This window comes from Hoplias malabaricus, chromosome 5, assembly GCF_029633855.1.
Source record: "Hoplias malabaricus isolate fHopMal1 chromosome 5, fHopMal1.hap1, whole genome shotgun sequence".
Classification (NCBI taxonomy): Eukaryota; Metazoa; Chordata; class Actinopteri; order Characiformes; family Erythrinidae; genus Hoplias; species Hoplias malabaricus.
Window position 1 is genome coordinate 56,009,303 of NC_089804.1, and position 17,988 is coordinate 56,027,290.

Sequence of the window (17,988 nt, forward strand, 5' to 3'; positions counted from 1 at the left end):
TCCTGAGCCTACCCAAAATCCACACACACACACACCTTTAGACACGTTTGGGCTGTGTGAGGAAAGCGGAGCACCTGGAAGAAACCCACACCGACACAGGGAGAACACACCACGCTCCTCACTGAAAGTGACCCAAGAAGAGAATCTCACCCAGGACCCTGAGCCCCTGCAGCTGTGTGGCATTGACAGTGTTTCCCCATTCTGAGAAATAATTTCTCAACTACTGTTTTGGTTTTGAAAGATCGGTTTCAGGAAATAACACTGAAAATTTGGCTTTATGAAACAAGAAAGAATTTCCAGACGATGTAATGAGACTCTAAATTTTGACCACACACCGCACTCCTCACAGACAGTCACCCGGAGGAAACCCACGCAGACACAGAGAGAACACACTGCACTCCTCACAGTCACCCGGAGGAAACCCACACAGACACAGGGAGAACACACCGCACTCTTCACAGACAGTCACCCGGAGGAAACCCACGCAGACACAGAGAGAACACACTGCACTCCTCACAGACAGTCACCCGGAGGAAACCCACGCAGACACAGGGAGAACACACCGCACTCCTCACAGACAGTCACCCGGAGGAAACCCACGCAGACACAGAGAGAACACACCGCACTCCTCACAGACAGTCACCCGGAGGAAACCCACGCAGACACAGGGAGAACACACCGCACTCCTCACAGACAGTCACCCAGAGGAAACCCACGCAGACACAGAGAAAACACACCACACTCCTCACAGACAGTCACCCAGAGGAAACCCACGCAGACACAGAGAAAACACACCGCACTCCTCACAGACAGTCACCCAGAGGAAACCCACGCAGACACAGAGAGAACACACCACACTCCTCACAGACAGTCACCCGGAGGAAACCCACGCAGACACAGGGAGAACACACCGCACTCCTCACAGACAGTCACCCGGAGGAAACCCACGCAGACACGGAGAACACACCACACTCCTCACAGACAGTCACACGGAGGAAACCCACACCGTGCAGCGACAGACGAGCTACTGTCTCTGACTTTACATCTACAAGGTGAACCAACGAGGGAGGAGTGTCTCAGAGAGTGGACACAGGGTTTAAAAACTCCAGCAGCGACTGCTGTGTCTGATCCACTTGCACCAGCACAACACACACTAACAGGACCTGGTCTGTGGTGGTCCTCTAGGGTTCCTGACAATTAAAGAACAGAATGAAAGAGGGATAAATAAAGTATGCAGTACAACAGGTGGACCGGTGTTTAACTGTAGAACTACACAGTGCTCTGGTGTGATCAGTGAAGCTTAGAGAAAGCACCTTGAGTGTATAAACGAGGTTATTTTAAGGTGAAAGACCACGCCCCGTTGTGGGCGTGGCCTGTGGAACTTAATTGAAAATCAGGTGATGGCAGTTCACCTTAATAATGATCAGTGGGTTGGTTTGGCTGTGCATGGACAGGAAAAGAGTGTTTTACTTTTAGTTTGAGCTGCTGTTGTGATAGTTGTGAGGATGTACAGGTTCTGAGACTTTCTCTCAAGCTCATTACTAGTCTAACATTAATATTGACATACATTTTAAGGGTTTTATACCATGGAGAGGTGCGTTTTCACCCACAGTAATGGTCCCATGTCTCTGAGTGACATTCTGGGTTTACAGAACCAGCCCATTTGTGAGGAGCAGGCCTGGGCTCTGTGTTATCAGCTCTGCTCTCTCCTGGAGCCTAATTTCGCCACGGATTTGGAGGAAAGCTTTGGCTCTTGGAAAACCTTTAGACTCCCCGGACCTGAGGGCATTTTGTTTTCAACTGATGGCAGCATCTCTCTGAGGATAGACAACACCAAATCCGGTACGACTGCCTTTCTTCAGGGAGGGAGTGATCACTTACACCGCCTTTAAAAGTAGCAAGATGTATTTATGAATGTAGGTGTTGATGATTCTTGAACATATGTTTTTACATAACGTCAAACTCGCATCAGGTGACGACTCAAACTGCTTTATTGTCTCTGAATGAGCCATATTTATGATCCATAGAAAGGGTCCCCCACACGGGGGCACAGAAACGAACGTATCCGTTACTTACTGAAGCCTTTCTCTCTCTATCCCAGAACCAGACGAGCAGTTTCTAATGGAGACTGAGGACCAGGTAAGTGCTTTTCAAACAAATAGAGCTCTAAAGGAGAAATACCCTGAGTTTTAAAGATTACTGCTTAAGTAAAGTCATATTCTAAACCAAAATAACGAGGAGTCGTTAGGTATGATGTGGTTTATTGCAGGGAAACTTGGACTCGTTTGTTTTTGTTTATTTGTATTGGTGGTGAATGGAACCAGGCGTCTGGCGCCCAAATATTGCTTTATATTCTCTGTCCACAACCAAATGTGACCTTTGTTCATATAAACAAGTTTATAAGAAAATAGTAGTGGGAAACTAGGGTGACCGGACGTCCTCTTTTACCCGGACATGTCCTCTGTTTTAGACTTAAAAAAAATGTCCGGCCGGAATTTCACAAACGTCCGGCATTTTGTTTTCCTTAAGCTTACATAGACCTTCGAGAAGTTTCGTTCACAAACTAGTCCCGCCCTCCCCTACTCCGTTTGGTTCGCTTGAGTGAGAAGGGGGCGTGGTGAAGTAGCCTAAAATCTTCTGATTGGACGGTCTGACTGTTGAACTACCGTTATTGGTCGGTAACTTTCTCTGTAAACATTTAATTGGTCAGTCTGCACGTCAGTAGTAGTAGCCCCCCCCCCCCCCCCCCGAGACTTTTTCAGTATCTCAGAAGGGACTACTTTGCCTCATAACCTCTATACCTCTATCCCTCCGCCATGTGTTGGTTATAGTTTAACGGCTTTTAGTAAAGTCATGTCTCCAACCTCAGACTGAACATCAGAGGCTTTAACCACAGCTTTCTGGTTCCTATCGTCACGTCTTAACCGTTTTTTTTATTTTATACAGTGTTTTGGTACTTCAGTCAAGCTCAGTAGGCCACGCCCACAGCTGGGCCTAGCCTTGTCCTAAAGCCCTGCTAACATGAAAATAACCTCATTGTTTCTACGCTCACCTCTGCGTTTTCTCAGCTCCACTGACCACACGGGAGCACTTTGTAGTTCTACAATTATAGCCTGAAGTCTCTGTTGCTCTGCATACTGTAAGTGTAGCCCACTTTCACCCCCTTCTTCAGCGCTCAGGACCCCCACAGAGCAGGTGTGATGTGGTGGTGGATCATTCTCAGCGCTGCAGTGACACTGACGTGGTGGTGGTGTGTTAGTGAGTGTTGTGCTGGTGTAGAGTGGATCAGACACAGCAGTGCTGCTGGAGTTTTTAAACCCCTCAGTGGACTCAGTGAGAACAGTCCACCGACCACAAACATCCAGCCGACAGCGTCCTGTGTCACTGATGAAGGACTAGAGGACGAGCGACACACACTGTGCAGCGACAGATGAGCTACTGTCTCTGACTCTACATCTACAAGGTGGACCAACGAGGGAGGAGTGTCTCACAGAGTGGACAGAGAGTGGACACAGGGTTTAAAAACTCCAGCAGCACTGCTGTGTCTGATCCACTCTACACCAGCACAACACACACTAACACACCACCACCACGTCAGTGTCACTGCAGCGCTGAGAATGATCCACCACCACATCACACCTGCTCAGAATATTGAAGAACAAGGTGAAATGGGGTTTAAATGTATGCAGGCGGACTACAGTCTGTAATTGTAGAGTTAGTGTGTGTGTGTGTGTTTCTGAGCAGACGGTGTACTATGTTGGACGTCTGATGTACTCGTGTCTGGACTGGGGTCTTGGAGCTGATGTGGAGAGAGAACTGGATAAGACTCTGGAGCTGCTGGTGTCTCAGATGACGAAAGTGGACATCAGATCAGGAGCTGAACACTGTCTGCAGCCAATCTGCTCCATTTCTGAGGTCCTTCAGGTACACCAGCCTGTACTTTTAGCTTTAGCGTCTATTGTAGACACGTGCCACTCAGATATTTGCATAAACCTTAAAGCCAGCTTGTTCTTTACTGTTCACTGTTAAACCCTGTGTCCACTCTCTGTCCACTCTGTGAGACACTCCTCCCTCGTTGGTCCACCTTGTAGATGTAGAGTCAGAGACAGTAGCTCATCTGTCGCTGCACAGTGTGTGTCGCTCGTCTTCTAGTCCTTCATCAGTGACACAGGGCGCTGTCGGCTGGATGTTTTTGGTTGAAGTGAGTTTGGGTGTGTTATAGGTGTGCGAGGAGCGTCTTTATAACCCCAGCCAGGCATCTCAACATTACAGAAGTGTGTGCTCCACGCTGTACTCCCACACAGTCGAGCTGTGCCACTACCTACAGATCGTCCAGCAGACGAAGGAGGTGAAATTCCACTTGTATTTTCCAAAATTCAGCTGTAATACAGTGGTTGCAGTTCCTCTATAAAGCCAAGCTCAGATTTAAATTTCTTTGGAGCCCCTAAGGAGACATTTTTAAATAAAGCTTGGCCACAAAATAATATATTACTATGTGGCCTCAAGCTCAGTGTTGTGAGTTTGATTGATTGATTGACACATTTACCTTGTGGCATATGAAAATCCATGTCACCTTAGTGGCTCTGTAAAAGTTAGTAGATGTCTGGTTCCGTTCAGCAGCACTGTGAATGATCCGGACTCTAAGAATTTCTAGAATGGAAACACTCTGTAACCCTGTGTGTACCGTAGCTGTATAATTTAAGCAGAAAATGTGAGAAATTAGTGGATTTCCCTTTTAATTCTTGTACTTTAGAGTCTACAGAAAATGATTTTGGTGTCGGAGACCACTTTGGTTCAGAACGTGACCAATAACTGGGTAAGAAACTAATTTTCTCACGTGCAAATCTTTATGAAATGTAATGCATTTTAAAGCATTTCTGTTAAAGCATTTTAAAGCATCTCTGTTAAAGCAGCACTAGGCAGTATTTTCGCCTTCAAATTACAGCTTTAAAGTCATTGTGATGATCCACAAACCTGTAATATGGAGAGTAGAGTTGCTGTTGTTGCTACTCCAGGCTTAGCACTGCTGAAACTGCACTATATAACTTTTGATTTCAATACAATGCTGTAAAAGTGAGTTGCACTCTGCAACTGTAGGTTTTAATTAAAGGTGCAATAAATGATTTTTACAATCAAAAATGCAACCCATATGCATTAATGTTTGTATCATTCCTACAGTTCTCTTTCTTCCTTTACATGCAAATGCACAAGAAGTATAAAATTACTGTGTAGTCCCTGATTAAACCAGTTTATGCTCCACACAGTGGGTCCCCCACATGGGGGTGGTTATGTTTTTAAGTGGCTTTAGAGGAGAATCTGTTTGGCTGGTTCATTATGTGAAGAGTTATCACTGGAGGGGTTGATTGGTTGGTTTTGTAATGTAAATTGTGCTGTGTACGGTGGCTCTTAGGAGTTTGTGTGGCGGGACCTGATGGATGAGCTGAGTAAGGGAGTGGTCCTGAGACCTCCGAAGATAAAACTGAACTCTGACAGCCCTGGACCTGTGGACACTTCACCTTTCACTCAGTTACTACAGGACATTCAGCTCCGCCGCTACACGCTCCGTAAAGTACAGGTCAGCTCTGTTTTTTTTGAGACTCGCTTGTGTTCAGGGGGTGCTGTTCAGTAGCTGTAGCATCGGAAACTGAAAGGGGGGAGCTTCACACATCTGGAAATTTTTGGCCCTGGACTTCCTCTTACTTTCTTAGTAGAAACTCTGGGAAGAGTCGGGGCCTGTGAGATCTGAGCTTCAAATGTACCGTAGTATCTCCTGTATGTACTGCACAGGTGCAACCCTATGCCTAAAGCTCGCGGAACTCTGCGAAAACGTTTGTGTGGGGGGGATGCTGGAACTGATTCTCCAGAGTTCATGTGAAAGAGGCTTATTAGTAATAGTATTATTGTAATAGTTTTATTCTTTCATATACAGTGCACTATTTTTAAGTCAGAGGCTGTTTTATGACCTGTGCACTACAGTGTGGAGGGAGGTGTATTTGAGTTTCTGCCTTTGTGGGTGGGGGCCATGGCAGATAGCATTGCAGCTCTGCAGCTTAGTATGACTTGTTTTGTCATGGCAACTGTCCTTCACTTCCTGTTTGGAAGAGAACGTTTAGTATGTTAATTTTTATTTTTTGGGCGGCACAGGGGAGCATCAGGTAGTGTCTCTGTCACAGCTCCAGTGTCCTGGAGGTTGTGGGTTCGAGTCTCGCTCCGGGTGACTGTCTGTGAGGAGTGTGGTGTGTTCTCCCTGTGTCTGCGTGGGTTTCCTCCGGGTGACTGTCTGTGAGGAGTGTGGTGTTCTCCCTGTGTCTGCGTGGGTTTCCTCCGGGTGACTGTCTGTGAGGAGCGTGGTGTACCAGGCATTGTGATTTTTTTTATTTATTTATTTATTTTTGTTTAGCCTCGTTAGCTAAATCTATATTTCTGAACAGGGAGGGATGAAAGCAGGGGGACTTCATGCAGTGTTTTTGTACCAATAATTATAGTTTAAACTAAGCAACAACTTTGAATGGCTTTTTTAAAACTAGAAAGTATATATTTTATGGTAACAACGTTTTCTTTGCTGTGAAACATTTAACGTATCGCTCCAGGGCAGTGTCCATGTCTCTCAGGCTCAGCTGTGTCTGTATGTGATCTGTCTGTGTGCTTTGTTTCAGGCAGGGAGGAGTGGTCGGATTCAGTCTGACCCCCATCAGGCTCTTCTCGAGGTCATAAGGTCGGGACCCAAGCTACGGCCAGTGAGTACTGTCTTATGATGAGCAGGTTTATTTCCACGTGTCACTAACCTGTAATAGGGAGCATAGAGCCTCTGTCGCTAACACTACTCGGCTCAGCGCTGCAGAAACTGTGCTATATAACTTTTGGATGATAGTGGAAATTATGCTGTTCAATCTGCTATAGGGGAGCCCAGGAGCAAAAATACCAGAACTTACCTGGTGCTCCTTTAAGGTGAGGCAGGTTTATTTCTATAGCCGCTTTCACACACTATGCTCATTCAAAGTTCATTACAAACTGGACAATTCAGAGTCGGAATCACAACAAACTTGAAGGGAATGTTCAGAAGCTCTGTGTTTTAAGGTGGAACAGTGTTTGAGGTAGAAAAAGACAAGTGTATGTGTCTGAAGTGTTATATTTTACTCAGTTTGAATTACCACAGAAACACAGAAGTCAATGTTACCCATCTGTGGAGCAGGAATAGAGCACTGTCCTCATCTGTTTGTGCTTCTCAACGTTTAGAATTCTCTCTGTTGTCTAAAAAAAAATGCCAATGTCTTTCACAGTTGTAAGCAGGAAAAAAAACTAGCATACCAGACTGAGACAGTTTGGGGTTTATTTTTTTGGTGTTAAACAGTCACTGGGGCTTCATAAACACATTAGACTGGTTCCGAACACTCAGTCAGACCTGAAATCTAACAAATGGTGAGGAAACATCTCCTGAATTTTATAAATTTTTTTTTTTTTTTTTTTTTTTAATGACCATTGAGTATAACCATTAACTGCATTAAAGTATGGTAAAACCATATAAAGTAGAGAATAAAGTGCAGCAATGGTAGTAAAGTTTTAGCGCTCAGTCATAACCTGTCTCCAAAATGGCTTCCTAAGCACTATTCCCTATTATACTCACTATGTAGTGCCCTATTACAGTGAACTGAATTCAGGAGGACAGTGAATGACTTCAAGCACTTCTTCATGTGGGTTTTTAGCGCAGTGGATTATGGGTATCCATAAACATGGGTCACAGCCTATTTCTAGTGGTATCTAGGGATTTTTTGAGTGCGCTGAAAATTGTCCACCATTTTCTGAAACGGCTACAAACTGAGCCCTAAAGTAGTGCGCTATGCAGTGAATAGGGCACAGTTTCTTTCATGGAGAGAGTGACGGGAGAATAGAAAAGATTTAAGTTACTGGGTTTGGGCACGTCCAAGACCTTCTGACAGCCTTTACACAGAGTACAACCGGAAAAGACTAAGTGCTGCTTCACCATGTTTAGTTTGGACTCTGGGCTTGACTAGCTGCCCTGAGCCTGTGGGTGTAATAGAGATCTACTGAGTTTATATTCTTTAAACATAGTCAAGGTGTATTCTGGGCTGAGGCAAGAATGTGAGTGATTTATAAACTTCTAGCAGCACCTTAAAGGTTAAGTTTGCGATTTTAATCGAGAAACACTTTTTATAATATTTTGAGGGTGTTTCCTCACCATTTGCTGCTCATGACTCTGACAGCACTGGAATCTGGTCTAATGTGTTTACAAAGCCCCACTGTCAGTAAAAGGGTTTTTAATTAAAAGGGTTTTCGGCCAGACGTTCTAGGCTTTCTCTCTCTGCTCACAGCAGAGAACCAGCAAAGAGACCACAGTCGAAAAAAGAAGAGGATTTTGCATTGTTGCTGCTTCATGTGTGCACGTTTTTTACGTATTTTTGCTGTTTCAGATTACTTAAGGTGGAGCTGACTCTAACTTCAGGAAAGCGCTAACTGCATGAAAGTAAACGCAGAGTGAAAGTGCTGCAAAAGTAAACAACTTCAGTTACAAATGAGTTTCTGTGGTAATTTTAAACAGTGGAAAAAAACTTAAGATGTACACGTCAGCCGCATACAAACAGTAATTTTTCTCCTCTGACGCATCATTTTACCTTAAAACGTGCAGCTTCTGAACATAAACAAACCAGATGGAGCGGCAGTTCCCCACAATCATAGATGTTGCCTTTGAATTCCATTCTGTAATTAACCAGAACCCAGTAGATGCTAGAAGGACTAAACATGAACATGAATGATGTTCTCTCTCATAGATCCCCGTTTTGTTTGTTGTCCAGGTTTCGGAGCGTAACCTGAAACCCCGAGTCCCGAACCGCAAGCAGGAGAGGAGTCTACACGAGCTGCTGATGCAGGAGATCCGCTCCACCGACCGGATTAAACTCCTGTCCTCTAAGAGAAAAGAGTCTTGCAACGGTAGACATCTTCCTTCATTCACTGCTGTAATATTCCTCTCCAAGTGGCATTAGAGAAGTCCAATTTCTGAAATGGAGGGTACAGACAGGTGGTTTGTCCTGCTTTTACAGCAGTAACTACATCTACTTCTCTGTGAAGGCTTTAAGCTACATGTTGGACCATTACTGTGAGGATTTGATTGCGTTCACCCACGTAAAACACATAGATCCAGAACTATTCATGTGACATCAACCACCCCCAACACCAACCCTCTATTCCTTGATTCAGGACAGTGACTTACAATCTACACCTGTAGGGGGAGCCCAGGAGCAGATATATCTTAGTTTTGCTTTAAAATGGATGAAATTATTTTATCATTATGAATTGAGTAGGTTATGATAAATGTTTTCCTCTTTGAGGCACAAGGGGAGATCAAAGAAGGCGCTGACTGTAATAGAAAACCTTTTTGCAGTGGATTTCTAAAAGCAGTAAATGTTTTTTTGATCTTTTCTGTGTGTAGCGGACGCTGGCTGCTGTCCTGAAAACAGCCGCATCCCCATCTACGAACACTCCTCAAATGAAGACACCTCGTTCTTTCTGAACACTCCCAACCCCAGCCCACAGGGGGCGCCCTCTCAGGTAAGAGACCGAGTTTGCCTCTCGTTGCAAATGAGGTAGTATGGCGGAGCTGCCACCAAGCTGCGTGGTCCTGGGTGGGATCCTCTCCTCCAGTCGCTGTCTGTGAGGAGTGTGGTGTGTTCTCCCTGTGTCTGAGTGGGTTTCCTCCGGGTGACTGTCTGTGAGGAGTGTGGTGTGTTCTCTCTGTGTCTGCGTGGGTTTCCTCCGGGTGACTCTGTGAGGAGTGTGGTGTGTTCTCCCTGTGTCTGAGTGGGTTTCCTCCGGGTGACTGTCTGTGAGGAGTGTGGTGTGTTCTCTCTGTGTCTGCGTGGGTTTCCTCCGGGTGACTCTGTGAGGAGTGTGGTGTGTTCTCTCTGTGTCTGTGTGGGTTTCCTCCGGGTGACTGTCTGTCAGGAGTGTGGTGTGTTCTCTCTGTGTCTGCGTGGGTTTCCTCCGGGTGTTCCTCTTTACTCCCACAAAATTGGGGGGGGGTTGTTGTCCAGTGTGTGTTCCTGCCTTGGTTTCAGAAAATTAATGAATACATTACTAAATAATGTGATCCCAAACACAAACTGAACATTAATGTGGAGTTTGGGTCATGTGACAAATGTTTGAGAAGCCCTGTTTTAATTTGAAAACCTTAACATTATGCAGCTTTAGAAAGTGTAATGTTTGTGTTTTTTATTTAGAGAAGGCCCTGTAAAGGCAGTTCTCCTCCACATGAAGAGAGTCTGACAGGTAAAACCATCGATTCTGCCTCGACTTAAACCCGATGAGAATCACGGTGCATCCAGGTTACATCTGTGTATATGAAATAATCACTGAACTATTAACTTGTTTTGGCACAGGTTTTAAATGAACTCTACAGTAGTGAGGTTCTATACACTCAACCTGTCTTTCCATTCTTTATCTTTCAAATTACTGTCTCTGTCTACTGTCCAATCTTCACTCTATATATATCTATCTCTCTCTCTCTCTCTCTCTCTCTCTCTCTCCCCCTCCCTCCCTCCATGTCTTCATTTACCTACGTCTTTTACTGCCACCCTCCCATTTCATAGTGGAGAGGTAAATGCTGGTTCTCTCTCTCACTCACTCACACACACATACTTTTGTGACTGATTCTGAAGCAGTTAGATTAAGGGCTGGCCCTGGATATTCGTTCATTGGGTAGGTATTCAGTTCATAATTTTGAGATTCGGATATTCGATTTCTTTGGTAAAAGTGGCGATTAAGGCAAACCTCCACTCCACATGTATTCAGCCTTGTCACCATAATTCTTGAACAAAGCCTAATACAACCCAACGGTACAGCAACCTACTTACAACGAAGCATGGCAAAGCTACAGTTTATTTTTATCAGCTTTACACCTCAAAGAAGCTCTGGTTTATTCGTGTGCATTCGACATGTGGCGTGACTTGGCGAACGACTCAGTGTGTGGAGCCATGCTGGGAGCCAAAGTGCAGCTTTAATTTTACAGCGGGCGCTGATTTTTCTGAACAATAGCTGGCTCCAAATATTTGGGTATGTATTCGGTTTCTAATATTGAGGTTCGGATATTTTTGGATAAATGTGTTTATCGATAAAGACAATGCTCCACTCAAGCCACATTCAGGCTCCAGCGGCAAAAACGGTGCTCTCCCAGCTTCCCCCGGTATTCAGGCTCGTCAACATAAGTCTTTGTGCAAATTAAGCCTAAACCTCAGTCGTATAAAACAGCCTAACCTGCTAAAACAACACTTACAACGAAGTGCCCTTAATTAGCAGGTTATACACCACCTCTCTCTCCAATTATTTGAATATTTGCAGAATATCTCGGCCGAAGTTCCAAAGCCCAAAAATGGTATTCAGGACAGCCCTTGTTTAGTTACAACTGTGTGTTCATTCTGTACAGGTTCTAGTGACTGCAACCTGAGGTTCTACCCAGTTCTCTCCTCCTCTCCACTGAGTCCCACAGCAGGCTCCAGACATTCCCAGAGAAAACGCAGAGCACGATCTATAGCCAGTAACCGGGAGCTCTGCCATCGCGTGAGTCTTATTTCAGAAAGCACTCAGTTTAAAGCACAATCTGCCCAATTTCTAAAAGATCTGCATTTTCAAAACGTTTACGTGTAGAAAATTAAAAATGCTGCACTCTAGAGACACACACCACACTGAGTAAGAATTGATCAGTGTTTAATTTTCTGTAGGTACACGTTTAAAACCGATGAAGACTAGGACACATGGCACATAGCATAACTTTTGTCTCTAAAATTTAATCTTCATGCGCATATTCTAATTCTGAAATAAATATTCATGAGTATCTGATGGTTTAATTTCTAGAGAAGGACATCAGTGCTCTTTAAGTTGTTGGTAGGTAGTGTACATGGTGTAGGACACGGTTTACTGATGATATATTTAGTAAATCATTGTGTTGAATGACTTTCCATAAAAGGCACTGGAAAACAAGTCGTCTGTTCCCCTGACGATTGCTGACGTGATTAAAGGGCCCTCTTCCAGTGAAGGGAAGGTGAAGGCCACGCCATGTGACACCTACAGGAACTGGAGGGTGAGTTGATCATGGTCAATGACAGCTCCTTTGACAATAGAGGGTTCTGAGCACCTCTCTTGTTGAAATGTAATTTCTTTACTTTAAAGAAAACATTTATAGTCATTTAACTTTTTATTTGATGTGAGGGTTAAACATTTAAAATATATTTAATTTCTGTTGCTACTGGGCACCATTTCTTTGGCTTTTCTGCTGCAGACGACGTGTCAGTGCAGGAATACAGCCAATCAAAAATGGTTACTGAGAGCAAATATGCACAGTCTAATTCAGCCAATCGGTGTCCTCGAATCTGAATCCTCGGAGCGCTTAGACTGTCGCCCCAGAGAGAGTTATTGGAGATTAATCAGGGAACGGGATTCCAGTTGTGTTCAGATTCAACAAGATCTCTCTCTTCTCCAAAATCTGTCTGAGAGGAGAACCGTGGTGAAGAAAGGGCAAGTCGGTGAAGGACCTGACAGAGAGAGAGATCCCAGTTTCCTATGTATCTTATGGAGTCCACAAAAGTGACAGTGGGTGACCCTCCACCACCCCCCTTCTCTACTTTTCCCAAATCTCTGAATATTTTATGGCCTGAAAATGTGAATTACTTTGTATCCACAACTTTTAAAATAATAATAATAATAACCTCACAATGTCACCTTAGGGGCTCCGCAGTGTGTGTGTGTATACAAGGTGAGTTTACTAGTCTCAGGGCACCCTGTTATTGAAGAAAAGATAGGGAGAATTACATATCTGAATACCCCAACAAGTAGTGGATGAGGGGCCTATCTTTAAAGGCTAAGCACCACTTAATGGACCTCCATGAATATTTCACATTATTCACATTCGCTACGGAAATTCTCGAACGCGACCGTGACGTCACTGGTGGACAACAGCTGAACAACGCCGCGGTAAAACACAGTTATGACTGACTGGGGGCCAACGGTCTTTTAAACCTTATTCCTTGAATTAGTAAGAAATAACATGTTTTCTGACTATCAATAAACACAAGTTAGGAACTCAACCACTGTATTTATTTGTTTGACACTTTCATATCGCTGCTGCTGAGCCTTTAAGGCTGTGTCTGGAACAAGACCACCATTTTGAAAGCAGCAGTATTGTATCAAGTGCAAGTTTTTCCAAAGGGAAGCTGGTCATGTAGCGTATCAGAGAACACCAGAACTGTCTCAAATTGATGGCTGCCATCAGATTGGCAAAAACTATTGTGGAGCAAAATGTATCAACACACAGTTCAAAACCTTTGTTCGTTACAGTTAACTGAAGATAGGAGAGGGTTTAGCTGTGACATTTTCCTCATTTGTTTCTGAAATGAAAGGGTATCCTGAGGCTTTTGACTTTATGGTGTGATCCAGCGTTACTCTAGAAACTCCTAATATCGTATCATTAGTGGTTTGTATATCTGCAATATTGTCACAGTATAATCTGGGTTAATATCTGAGCGTATTACTTGCAGTTTGATTTGTTTCATTGCTCTGCTGTTTTTTTTTTAAACTTTCATATCTAATAAAAATGACATTTTTATTATTCATTCAAATTTTCAGAGCTCTAGTGTCCTGCAGTGTGTTTAACTGAATCGAGATGGTTGTTGAAACTGTAAAGTGAAAAACACTGTACAACTTTATTATTACAGTTGATATAAAAATGTAATCCTGTCTTTTTTCCACATCATAAACTTGTAATGGATATTTTCCCCCGCCCTCAGATTTGTTCGTGCTGTTCTAAAAGAAGTCTGTATTTCACCTGGCACCACGTCTGCTCTCTCTGTAGTAGGTATGATTTTTATCTTGTGTGTCTCCTCCTGTGCAGTTTGTCTGCAGGTTCAAGCCTTTTCTGACCTGATTAATGTCCTGTTGATAGGGTCTTGTGTCCTGGATGCTGTGTGGAGGTGAGACCTGTTACATTTTAATGCTTTAATTTACACTGGACCATATTAATACATCCCAATGTTTGTAGACACCTCTTTATGACTCATGAATGAGGTTATTTTTTTAACGTATTTAATTTTTGCTCGCTTTGTGGACGCTCGAGTTGTATAATCCCATATTGCATGTGAGGGTAAGGGCCCAACGTCAGTTACTATGACCCTTTCACACATGTACAATGTTCTGGAGGAGAAACATTCATCCTGGACTGACATCATTACACTGACTTTATCCTGGTAGGGTCCTAGTAAAGACACCAGGATAAAGTCAGGGCATGTGAGAATGACGCTAGAAACATTCTTGAGTTTCTCCTGCTCTTTCTGCACAGGTATGGAGGCCCAAAAGTGTCAAAATTGTTATTTTGCGTGTTCCCTAGTTTTTCAATGAAAGTGACATGTTAATCATGTGCAGGCAGCGGGTCACGTTACCTGTTGCTTTGCTGTGATCAGCTGGTCAGACTAAATGAATTAGCACTGCTCTCTGCAGAGTTCTGACCCAAACTGCGCTCCTAAACACTCAAGCTTGTTATCGGTGGACCTTTCATAATAGAGGTCTGTTAACTTTATTTGCTCTATACCCTTCTGGATTCCTAACAGTGCCATTGCTGAAGTTTATGTACAACACATAAATGACAACACTACATTATCTGTGATAGTAAACATTATTTAATGTGTATATAAACTAGGGGTTTAAAAAAAAAAAACGACACCAACAATACACACATTTTTTTTTTTTAAAGATTTGTTTTTTAAAAAGCTATTAAATCTTCTAGAAAACCATAAATATTTGCTTATTTTCTATAATGTTCAAATGAATGAGTTTCACAGCTGAATTTTGGAATAGGTGCATGTGCTGAACAACTTAGAATGAAATCAATACTGGAGGCATCAAGCACGGGTCATTTAACAAGACTCTTTTAAAAAATTTTGAACTGGATTGTATTCCGTAGCCCTCTGGTCATGACTTTTCCTATAACTATCTTTTTTAGGATCCTTAAATGTTTAAAATGGTTCTGGGAAGGCTAGTTTTTAGATTTTGTGCCAACTGTCTTCCTTTCAGCAGGGATTTCAAGACTGTGCTTCTCTAATACAAATTATTCATTTAATAATTTAAGTCATTAGTTTACTTATTAGGTCACGAGTGTTAATGTCAGTTCTTTACATACGTTCTGAACAGATTAAACACACGTTCAGTGACACGAGGGAGTGAAGGTATGGGTATAATTTTGACCCTGTTGGGACTCCATACACAGGCTCTGCTGCATAGCTATAGCACATGTTTCATCTCCTGCTGTGAGAACTCACCTGACACAGAAAATCTCCCACTGTGAGCTGAATGTGTGAAAGACCACTCCAGGACATCTCTGGAGTTTCACTAAAAACTCTCCAGAGATCATTTGTGAAAGAGGCGCTAGAGGGGTATAAAAATATCCCCCGGCACTGGGCTCCACTGATGAGGCTCCATTCAATACCTTCGGGATGATCTGGAGTGGTGTTTGAGGTCCAGAGCTGATCACCAAACACCAGTCACTCGGGTTCTTCGATCAATATAACGACACAAAGTCAAAAATGTCAGATGAAGTGTCTACAGACTTTGGTTATAGTGTCTTTAATGCACAGGCAGAATCTATACTACTTGTATGTTCAGTATTCTCAGTGTGCTGTGTTCTGTGATGAAGATGCGTCTGCCGTTCAAATGGTGCATCAACCTTCCCCTGAGTTTCTTTAAGAAGATTGTGCTGAATAAAGAAAGCGAACAGAGCCAGAGAAACTTCTGGAACGAGCGCTGGTCATGGGATCCGTCCTGGTGAGTACCTCCTCATACAGATCGATACCTTTTTCACTGTTGGTGCTCACTCTGTACCTGATTAATATTCATCATGGCTGAAATGTTTGTACATCAGCGCATTGCTAGAAGGCTTTATTCCCTTCTGTCCTGCACTTGGCATTGGACATGCCTCTGCAGCTGCTGCAGAAAGTCTTTGTGAAACTGAACACCTATCAACAACAGGGGAGTCCTTAAGTAGCCAAGTTCACTACCCACAGTGTCTGTGTCTAAATACTTTGACGTAGTGCGTCATATTGACTTCAGACAGCGACATGCCAACATTTCACCCACCAAAAATAATTAAATATCCAGGCTTTGAACTGGTTTTTAAGGGGAAAAAAGGTACAGAGATTGGACATTTATTCCCCATACCAGCCATATGGTTTCTTATAAATATGCACTTCCTGCAACATGTTTCAAACCATTTAGGACAACGGAACTGTACGTAGGACTGCTGTGAACCATTATATTGAGCATTATTAGGCTTCCATTTCATTTTGCGGGTAGTGGATTGTCTCCTCATTTGTTAGTGTCTCTGGTTTCATTTAAAAGCCACCACACCGTCATTCTGACAGACTGTAATACACAACAGGAAGCACAGGGGGCGACGTGGCTTGTTGTTTCTTAAGGTTCCTCTTGTTCTAGAGCTATATCTCTAGCTTTGTCTTTCCACTCTCTGGTGAAGAATGTCTGTCTCTCAAATGCCGTTATGTGATGTTTTTGTTTTTATCTTTTTATTTATTTTTTTTGGCATGACTCTGCTTTCAGAGCGCAGCACTATTGTAAACGAATAGGAAAGATGGATAAACTTCTCATACCCAGCTCCTGTCCTTGCGCTGGACAAAGTCTCACAGCACTCAGAAGCCCACTTCCCTTTTTGCACTGTGTAGTTTGAGGAGGAGAGAAATTAGCATTTTCATTATAAGTTCTAATGCCACACACGATACACAAGCTTCAGTAATCGTCTTATTTCACTTGGGGTTTTGTTGTAGTTTGTAAGAGACTATAGACGCGAGCCTCTCATTCTTCTCCCCCTTGGTTCACAGGGTAAGTCTGATCTCACTGTCCCTGTGGTCTGAGTGGAACAGATTCTTGGAGGATGTTATTTAATTAATGTCTACCTAAATTATTTCTCTGGAGATATATATATTTTTTGTTTTGCAGGGTCCCTCTGGTTCTAGAGCCTCGCGTCTCAGGTTCAGTGTCCCTCCCCACTCTGGCGATGAGAGACTGGCACAGTCAGGACCTGTGTGTGTGCTGCCAGGGGCTTTTAATTGAAGCGTGTGATACGGTACAGTCCCACTGTCCAGTAACAAACCCTCGGGAAATTTGAGCCCACCTTAATCCCCCACTGAACTGTCCGATTCTCACTGAAATATTGTAACCGCCTCATCGTGGCACCCATGTGGTCTCTCACACGTTAATTTTTTATTTATTTTTATTACATACGGACGTTGCAAGCCGACGCTGGGTCAGATCAGATTTTGTAGTTATGAACTGTTATTCTATTTTCACGCCCGATGTTGATGCTTTTAAGGCCCCCTTCAACACTGTTCCTTCAGCCACCGTCACTGTGGAGGTGTCCTGTTTGTGTTTGTGTCTTTGATGTTGTTTGGGCTCAAATTAATTATATTTCTGGTAGCTGTTGATTTTGTGGCGTTTACTCGTAACAGCGTTTTCTATTTGTATAATATAATATTTTTACAATATTTTTAAACCACCGAAAAAGTTAATAAATGTTGAATTCTTTCTATATTGTGTCGTACTTTGGTGGTTGGTTTACGGATGGTGTAATGATTGGCTGTTCTTGTGTTCTCACCGTGCTGATATACTCACTTGTGTTTTAATATTGTTGTAAATTAGGTATTTTAGGTGTGACATGGTGGCTATCCATATCAAGGTCCTGGATTTGATCTTCTCAGGTTACTGTCTGTGAAGCATGTTCTTTTTGTGAATCTGTGAGTGATGGGTGAGCCTACCTTGAGCCGTAGGAAGTGATTTAAAGAAGATGAATTGTTTTAATATTAATGTAATAAAATGAAAGCTAAAGCTCAAGTCCTCAGATTTTCTCTCTTGTGAATAGTGTACAGGGCTCTGGTAAATATTTTATCATTGTCTGACTGAAGGTTTTGGCTAGGGTGACCAGATCTG

At 43.2% G+C, this 17,988-nt stretch overlaps 1 protein-coding gene across 6 annotated transcripts; it reads left to right on the forward strand.

Moving 5' to 3' along the window:
• Positions 1-1,435: 1,435 nt before the first annotated feature.
• zgc:114123 (uncharacterized protein LOC569174 homolog) lies at positions 1,436-17,873 on the forward strand. Of its 6 annotated transcripts, none has more exons than XR_010802659.1 (16): positions 1,436-1,842; positions 2,102-2,139; positions 3,745-3,924; positions 4,223-4,348; positions 4,754-4,816; positions 5,411-5,575; positions 6,657-6,737; positions 8,811-8,946; positions 9,446-9,564; positions 10,233-10,281; positions 11,435-11,568; positions 11,975-12,088; positions 13,791-13,858; positions 13,946-13,973; positions 15,658-15,816; positions 17,002-17,141. XR_010802659.1 is itself a non-coding variant. In XM_066671616.1 (16 exons), exons 1-16 carry the CDS (start codon positions 1,587-1,589, stop codon positions 17,168-17,170), a joined length of 1,881 nt encoding a protein of 626 aa, XP_066527713.1. In that variant the 5' UTR covers positions 1,436-1,586; the 3' UTR covers positions 17,171-17,873. The 6 variants fall into 6 exon arrangements, 4 of the variants coding, with proteins under 4 accessions (XP_066527713.1, XP_066527714.1, XP_066527711.1 ...); XR_010802660.1 differs by having other exon boundaries at positions 13,791-13,854; positions 15,689-15,816; XM_066671616.1 differs by having other exon boundaries at positions 13,791-13,854; positions 17,002-17,873.
• The last annotated feature ends 115 nt before the right edge of the window (positions 17,874-17,988 follow it).

What these genes read in the sequence shown, in the direction of transcription:
- zgc:114123 (XM_066671616.1), top strand. Translation starts at nt 1,587, where the DNA reads ATGGAGAGGTGCGTTTTCACCCACAGTAATGGTCCCATGTCTCTGAGT. An exon ending in GATAGACAACACCAAATCCG is followed by an intron (nt 1,843 to 2,101) that starts GTACGACTGCCT and finishes TCTCTATCCCAG; the next exon opens with AACCAGACGAGCAGTTTCTA. An exon ending in AGAACGTGACCAATAACTGG is followed by an intron (nt 4,817 to 5,410) that starts GTAAGAAACTAA and finishes GGTGGCTCTTAG; the next exon opens with GAGTTTGTGTGGCGGGACCT.